The sequence below is a fragment of the Podarcis vaucheri genome (assembly GCF_965113315.1).
Source record: "Podarcis vaucheri genome assembly, chromosome: 13".
NCBI lineage: Eukaryota > Metazoa > Chordata > Lepidosauria > Squamata > Lacertidae > Podarcis > Podarcis vaucheri.
The window spans coordinates 18,463,097-18,471,042 of NC_138751.1; the positions used below are offsets into that span (position 1 = coordinate 18,463,097).

Genomic DNA, 7,946 nt, shown 5'->3' on the forward strand with positions numbered 1-7,946 from the left:
ACATTCATGCATAGGAATGAGGGAGGGGGTGAAATAAAGGAAAGAAAATGACCTAAACACTGTCATTTATAGGAACAAATTTATTGAGAATGATTATTCCCTCAGCTTGTTTTGAATGAACATTTTATGTTGTTTCCCCCTTCTTTAAACCTACCAAAATAACCTTAACTCAGTGTCACATCTGCTGAGGTAACTAACAGCTTGACCAAGTTATTTCAGATGGTCTGGAATAACATCTGCTGTGGGTCCATAAGGCAAGGGGAGGTTGAAGTTTATATCCTACCAGCAAAGGTTCCCTGTGCCCGCTCACCATCCCAGCGTTGTATCTGAAGGGAGGGAAATAGAAAGGAGGTTGCGGAAGCTTAGTCAACAGCCCCAGACATTGTGGTACTTAGGGCAAAATAAATCGAGTTATATCTTCCCACAGTAATGAATAATATAATAATCAATGTTATCATCTATGTAATTCACAATTTTCAGTTCTCAAATAGTATTCCAAAATCTCTCACCTGAGGGAGAAATATTGTGATCAAGAACATGTGTACTTTGCTGTATTTTTAAAGTTTTAATTTTAGAATAATCTGATTAGGCCAGGAATGGGAAACTCCAGGTGTTGTTAGGGTGACAACTCCCATTATACCATCCTGACCATTGGCCATGTTGGAGCTAGCAGGAGTTGTGGTCCAGCAAAAGCTGGAGAGCCACAGGTGGCAGATCTGTGGCTAAGCAATCCAAATTCTATGCTGAGAAAACTGGATTTTGTGACCCGTATAAATTATGCAAATTTAGAAAATGTTTTGCATAGCTTATTCTGCACTTGATACTCTATTTTTCAAAATTCTGGTTTTGCTAGTCCTGAAGAGCCTAGTGGCCTGGAATCTTGGGCCTGGTCTATGCAGCAGACTAAGATGGCAAAATGATCCTGAGGCAGAACAACAACACTTCAGACACTAGGTGTGGGATACCATTCTTGTGTGAAAGTCCTCATAAGAAAATAAAATAAAACATTCAAGGCATATAAAAAGCTACCAGATCAGCTATCTGCTGTGTTATTTTTCTTCTTACTGGAAGTTGTTGTTTTTTAATGCAGACTAGCAGTCTGAAGTGACTTTAAATATAGTGTACATACATATATTTCTGCTGTTCAGCCAGTATATCTTGCTACGTATCTGATTTTGCTCCAAGGATCCTCTGTGATAAAGGATTTTGCATAAAGATACTAAAAATTGACCAAAATGCAGGCCATGACTTGAGTCGTGGCAAAAAAATTATCATTTGCTACGTTTGCATCAAGCTGCCCCTTTTTAAAGGGGTGGAATTTTTAATCAGGCAAGTTGTCATCCCTCTCTCCAAGGCCAAAATTTGGTTCAAGGTACAAAATAAGCCCCATTTCATTCCCAAAATGTTAAAGAGCATTTTTAAGCAAAAACAAAAGGAAACCATATCTGTTGTTTCAACTCCATGTTGGTTACAACTTCATTGACATTGTCGAAAAGAAAGAGTGCAGCTGACTTGATGCTTTTTTACTTACCCAGGAAACAGGACACAGGGATTTAAAGACCCTGTGGTACCATTCACACACCTTGATGTCCTTGCCGTTGGCTTTTACAGTCTTCACACAGCGGTAATAATCTGCAAGGAAGGAAAAAGAAGCAACATGTCAACTTCTAAAGTGTCACCACTCCTGTTTCTGCACTGGTGGACATTTAATGTCTGCTTAACTTCCATATCATCTGTAGCTTTGTACCAGCAAGCAGGAGTCACCCTCTCTGTAATGATAAAAAGTTCCTCTAGCCAATAAGATATCTCAGTCTGAACCTACCAACAGGACACACTGAAGCAGAAGAGCACATGGCTCCTCTTGGCTTTGGCTAGGGTGAAATCCCAAACTCTCCAGGAGGTGCTGGTGAGCTACAGCGGAATATAGAGTTTCATTTAAAAGACAGAGTGTTACTTCCAGATGGGGAGAATTTTGACTTTTTGGTTTATGTATCAGAATGTATTTAAAGCAGCATTAGGTTGAAAAAAAAGGATCCTCCTGATACCCAAGACAGTTTCTTTTTTGCCATTTTCACAGGCATTTCCCCCAGCTGCCTTGTTATCTGAGCAACAGAGTCAAAACTTTCTTAGCAATGAGTCTTTATTACTTCTGTGTATAGTACACCACACTACTAAAGCTATACTACAGTGGTGCCTCGCAAGACGAAATTAATCCGTTCCGTGAGTCTCGTCTAGCGGTTTTTTCGTCTTGCGAAGCAACCCTATTAGCGGCTTAGCGGATTAGCGCTATTAGCGGTTTAGCGGCTATTAAAGGCTTAGCGTCTATTAAAGGTTTAGCGGATTAGCGGCTAAAAGGCTATTAGTGGCTTAGCGGCTTAGAAAAAGGGGGGGAGCGGGGAAAAATCGGAACACTTGCAAGACGTTTTCGTCTTGCAAAGCAAGCCCATAGGGAAAATCGTCTTGCGAAGCAGCTCAAAAACAGAAAACCCTTTCGTCTAGCGGGTTTTCCGTCTTGCGAGGCATTCGTCTTGCAGGGCACCACTGTATATAAATAATAACAACAATACATAAAGCTGTAGAGCAGGGGTCAGCAAACCTTTTCAGCAAGGGCCCAGTCCACTGTCCCTCAGACCTTGGGGGGGGGATCAGACTATATTGGGGGGGGGATGAACGAATTTATATGCCCCACAAATAACCCAGAGATGCATTTTAAATAAAAGCACACATTCTACTTATGTAAAAACACCAGGCAGGCCCCACAAATAACCCAGAGATGCATTTTAAATAAAAGGGCATATTCTACTTATGTAAAAACACCAGGCAGGTCCCACAAATAACCCAGAGATGCATTTTAAATAAAAGGGCACATTCTACTTATGTAAAAACACCAGGCAGGCCCCACAAATAACCCAGAGATGCATTTTAAATAAAAGCACACATTCTACTTATGTAAAAACACCAGGCAGGCCCCACAAATAACCCAGAGACACATTTTAAATAAAAGGGCACATTCTACTCATGTAAAAACACACTGATTCCTGGACCGTCCGCGGGTTGGATTAAGAAGGCGACTGGGCCGGATCCGGACCCTGGGCCTTAGGTTGCCTACCCATGCTGTAGAGGTTAGGAAGGGCATCTAAACATATATACGATGAAAAGCCTGACAAATAAAATATATCTTATCAGCCTGCCCCTCCCGAATATCTCAAAAGTGGTTCAATACCATGCATGAAAAATCTTGTCCAGTGCAGCCATATCCCTCTCTTTTACCCACCCAGGTAGTTCTGGTAGCAGTTCTTGGTCTGGTTGGTGTTTGGAAAGCGTGGGTCAAATGGGGCCGTGAGATAGTCACCCTGTTTTTTCTTCAGTTGGTTGATCTCTTCTGCTGATGGTGCAGCAGCTGAAAAGGTCTGCATTTCTGAGAGGGGGGAAGATGAGAGACTCAAGTAACCTGCAACACTGCCCATTGTCAGAGCAGACAGCCACCCCAGCTCTCAGCTATATCCTAGAGAACTTAAGAGTTCTGGTCAGAAATAGCTTTTAATTCCCAGTTTCTTTGCTCTAACAGCAGGGTTGCCATATTTCAAAAAGTAAAAACCAGGACACCCCAAAGTTGTTGAGCATACTTTTTTTTTTACAAAATCACGGTTTTTCGATTGATCCTGGACATCAATTCTGGCTTTGAAATCCCAGTAATGCCTGGGAAAATTCCGACATATGGCAGTCCTATCTAACAATCCCAAGGCGCTGCAAGATGAATACACCTCTGTTTTTTTCTTGGCCTAGTGTTCAACTCAATCCAGCCCATGCTTTAGCCTAGCGGTTCTCATATTCCTTCCAAACTCTTCTTCCCCTCCTTGCCACATCCACTCCTCTTCTCTGCTTTAGTCCTTCCTTTCCACAGATGTCATATTACAATGACTCGTCATGGGCCTCTTAACTCCTAGCTGTTGCCACCAGAGGTGTACCTAGGCTCCCTTGGCAAGGAGCTGTATCAGTGCCCCCCCCCCCGGACCCTTGCACTCCTCTGCCGAGGTGCCTAGAGTAACCTGTGCACCTCGCCCCACAGCCCAGAGCAGAATTACGGACTTGTAGTGTTGGAAGGGACCACGAGGCTCATCTAGTCCAACCCCCTGCAATGCAATAATCTTTCACCTGGCGTGGGGTGAAAGACACACTCTGGGATCAGGCCAAAGGCCCTTTAGTCCAGCATCCTGTTGTCACAGTGGCCAACTGGATGTGTCCTGAATACAATAGTACTCTTTCATTCACGACCCCCTCACAATCCTACTCCATCCTCACTGGTGATTCCTAGAGCCTGGTATTCATAGCCATCCTGCCCCCCAACAGCCTGGACAGGGCCCTAAAGCCTCTCTGCCAACCAAAGCGCTGAAGGAAAACCAACCCTGGGATTATGGGTTGTATGGCAGCTGCAAACTGGCAAGGTTTTCTAGAGGACTGAGGTAGAGGTTTCGTTCCGACTTTTCACTCCCCCAACCCCCCGCATGGAGTAGAAGCCCAAGAAATTTCCAGAAGGTGTTGAAGGGAAAGCCCTTCAGCCAATCAAATGGCAGATACCCTCCTCCTGGCACAACTGACGGTGGGTTGGGAATAACTGCCACGGAATCTTCTGGAGGGGGTGCAAAGGGAAGAACGAACAGTGGTGTGTCTTAGCAGCCAGATAGGGCAAAATGTTCCCACCTCTGCTACAGAAAAGAGGCCACTGTTCAATCTTGTATTTTCACACACACTCACACACAATCTGAAGGGGAAAAAATGATGTGGAATCTTCCTGCTTCAAATTAGAGAATAGAAGTCTGTCCATCCCGCCTCCACACACCCCCTTTTTATGACTCTCGATGATGAATGTTGCCAAATTTGGAGAGGGTTTTTTTTTAAGGGGGAGGGGGATGTAACTGTAGTGAGTTTGGTGTTTGCATAAATCTATGCCATGTCCTTTCCCTGGAGAGTGCAAATGTCCCCAAAAGAAAGCAAAGCACACGCAAGAGTTAGGCACAAAGCAAATATGTTTATTGTTCAGCTGAACAGATCTAACGTGCGGCTAACACCAGAAAGGCAGAGTAAACAACTTGCATCCACCAGGACTGTTCCCTAAACAGATATTCCTACAGCCTTTGATCTTCTGTTGTCAGCTATAAATGGAATTGCAATTGGCTTTCCACACTCTCAGTAATCCAGCATTTTTGCCTTGGCCAGAAGGCCCCACTGTCAACAACAACAACAACAACATTTATACCCTGCCCATCTGGCTGGATTTCCCCAGCCACTCTGGCCAGCTTCCAACAGAATAATAAAAACACAATAAACCATCAAACATTAAAAACTTTCCTAAACAGGGCTGCCTTCAGATGTCTTCTAAAAGTCAGGTAGTTGTTTATTTCCTTGACATCTGATGGGAGGGCATTCCACAGGGTGGGCGCCACTACCAAGAAGACCCTCTGCCTGGCTCCTTGTAACCTCACTTCTCACAGGGAGGGAACCACCAGAAGGTCCTCAGAGCTGGACTTCAGTGTCCGGGCTGAACAATGGGGGTGGAGACTCTCCTTCAGGTTTGCTGGGTTGACGCTGTTTAGGGCTTTAAAGGTCAGCACCAACACTATGAATTGTGCTCAGAAACGTACTGGGAGCCAATGTAGTTCACTGGCCACTCCCAGTCACCAGTCTAGCTACCGCATTCTGGATTAGTTGCAGTTTCCGGGTCACCTTAAAAGGTAGCCCCACATAGAGTACATTGCAGTAGTCCAAGCGGGAGAAAACTAGAGCATGCACCACTCTGGCGAGACAGGTAGGGTCTCTGCCAGCGTACCAGATGCAGCTGGTAGACAGCTGCCCTGGACACAGAATTGACTCGCACCTCCATGGACAGCTGTGAGTCCAAAATGATACCCAGGCTGCGCACCTGGTCCTTCAGGGGCACAGTTACCCCATTCAGGACCGGGAAGTCCTTCATACCCACCTGCCCCCTGTCCCCCCAAAACAGTACTTCTGTCTTGTCTTGTCAGGATTCAACCTCAATCTGTTAGCTGCCATCCACCCTCCAACCGTGGCGCCATTGTCCTGCAGAGTTGTAGAGCAGTCTGTATAAGGGGCTGCTACGATCCCGACTCCCTAGCATAGGAGCAGCCAAAGTGGCCAGTTTCTCAGAGGGTATATCAGCTGGCTGGCTGACTGACTAGCCTGGATGGACTAGGTGCTGTTGCCTTAGCACACTCCCCTCCAAAAGGTCCAGCAGCTCCTGTGGTCAGTGAGCCCAGCCCTTGACTCTCCTGAGCCTGAGTAACTAAATAACAGTGGAACGGACTTTGTCAGAAGGTGGTGGGCTCTCCTTTAAAAACGGGAGGTTTTTAATAAGAGATTGGGAGGTTTTAGTTGAGATTGCCTGCATTGCAGGGGGTCCCTTCCAACTCTACAATTCTTTGATATGATTCTAGGATCCAGGTACCCTGATTTTGGATGTTCCTGCCTCTTTAATGTAAAAACTCCTCCATAATGTTCTCCCTCCTCACTCTCCAAGGCCAAATAGTCTTAGTTTAGCCAGAACATCTCAGCACTTGGTGCTTTGGAGAAGCAGCTGAGAGTTGGCACCTCTGGCAGCACCATCACTTCCCTGCCTTTCATCTCAGGGGTGTGTGGTGTGTGTGTGTGTTTGTGTGTGTGTGTGTCACTCACTTCAGCTGGAAGAGTATGCATAGCACCACCCCTGGTGGCTATTTCTGGAATGCACCTTCCTCAGAAGACCCACTCCAGAGCTCAGAGAGGATCTCTTCAGGCTGGGAGGGGGTCTCCTTCCAAGCCAGAGGCTTGTTGAGGCTGCTCAGCTGAGACAAGGGGAGCCTTCTGAGCAGCTTAATGAGGGTTTCCCTGCCTCTCTGGGAGGCTGAAGAGCCTCAGCAAAGCCCCTTTGCGCCTCCGGCTCACAAGTAGACCCTCCCTGGAGCCTGAAGAGAAAATCATCTAAGGTCTCCAGAGAGTATCTCCTTGTGAGCCAGAGGGGCTTTGTGGAAGCTGGTCAGGTCTATCCCCTCACTTCGGGGCCCAGCTGAGAAGTGCCAGAACACTGTTACAGCACTTTCCAGCTGAAAAAAAAAGCCTGCTTTTACCACCCATACACTCTGTTTAGGTAGTTCCTTCTGGAGTTCCCCACAATCTCTTTTTGTTCCCCACAATCTCACTCTGGAGTCCACAATCCACAATCTCTGGAGTTCCCCACAATCTCACTTACCATGGAACAATTTAGTATCATCAGCAAAATTGGTCACTTCACTGACCACTCCTAATTTTAGATCATTTATGAACAAGTTTGACCAAACTGCAGGAGGCAGTGGAAGACAGGAGTGCCTGGAGTCGGACAAGACTAAACGACTAAACAACAACAATGAACAAGTTAAAAAGCACAGGTTCCAATACTGATCCTTACGGCACTTCACTTTCTACATCTCATCATTCAGAGAACTGGCCATTCATACCTACTCCTTGCTTTTTGCAGCTTAACCAATTCCTGATCTACAAGAGGACCTCTCCTCTTCTTCCTTGACTGCAAAGCTTACTTTGGAGTCTTGGATGAGACACTTTGTCAAAAGCTGTGGACTCATCCACATTTACCTTTTGCCCCGAGCTTTCTAGGCACAGGTCTGCACTTTAAAGCACTGTGTCTCAGCACTTTTTTCTTTGGCACCAGCACTTTCCCTGCAAAAACTTGCTGTTTAACACTAAGTTGGAACAAACAGCAATTTGGATTTTCCAAGCTAGCTTTTTCCTTTGAGGGGAAAAATTTAAACGGTGCTCCAACCCTCCACCTCACCCACCCACCTATCCAACAAATTATCCACAAGTGGAGTGATAACATTTCTTCATTTGGCAGGTCACATTTGAGCAAGGGTAGGCAAACTAAGGCCCGGAGGCCGGATCCGGCCCAGTTGCCTTCT

General features: G+C 45.7%; 1 protein-coding gene across 2 annotated transcripts; it reads right to left on the minus strand.

Annotated features, from left to right (window-relative positions):
* Positions 1 to 65: 65 nt before the first annotated feature.
* Positions 66 to 4,572, minus strand: COX6B2 (cytochrome c oxidase subunit 6B2). 2 transcript variants are annotated; one of them, XM_082196008.1, is made up of 4 exons: positions 4,406 to 4,572; positions 3,275 to 3,418; positions 1,532 to 1,632; positions 66 to 326 (listed from the first exon to the last, which is right to left on the minus strand). In XM_082196008.1, exons 2-4 carry the CDS (start codon positions 3,414 to 3,416, stop codon positions 273 to 275), a joined length of 297 nt encoding a protein of 98 aa, XP_082052134.1. In that variant the 5' UTR covers positions 3,417 to 3,418; positions 4,406 to 4,572; the 3' UTR covers positions 66 to 272. The 2 variants fall into 2 exon arrangements, with proteins under 2 accessions (XP_082052134.1, XP_082052135.1); XM_082196009.1 differs by lacking the exon at positions 4,406 to 4,572 and adding an exon at positions 4,303 to 4,327.
* Between the last annotated feature and the right edge of the window lie 3,374 nt (positions 4,573 to 7,946).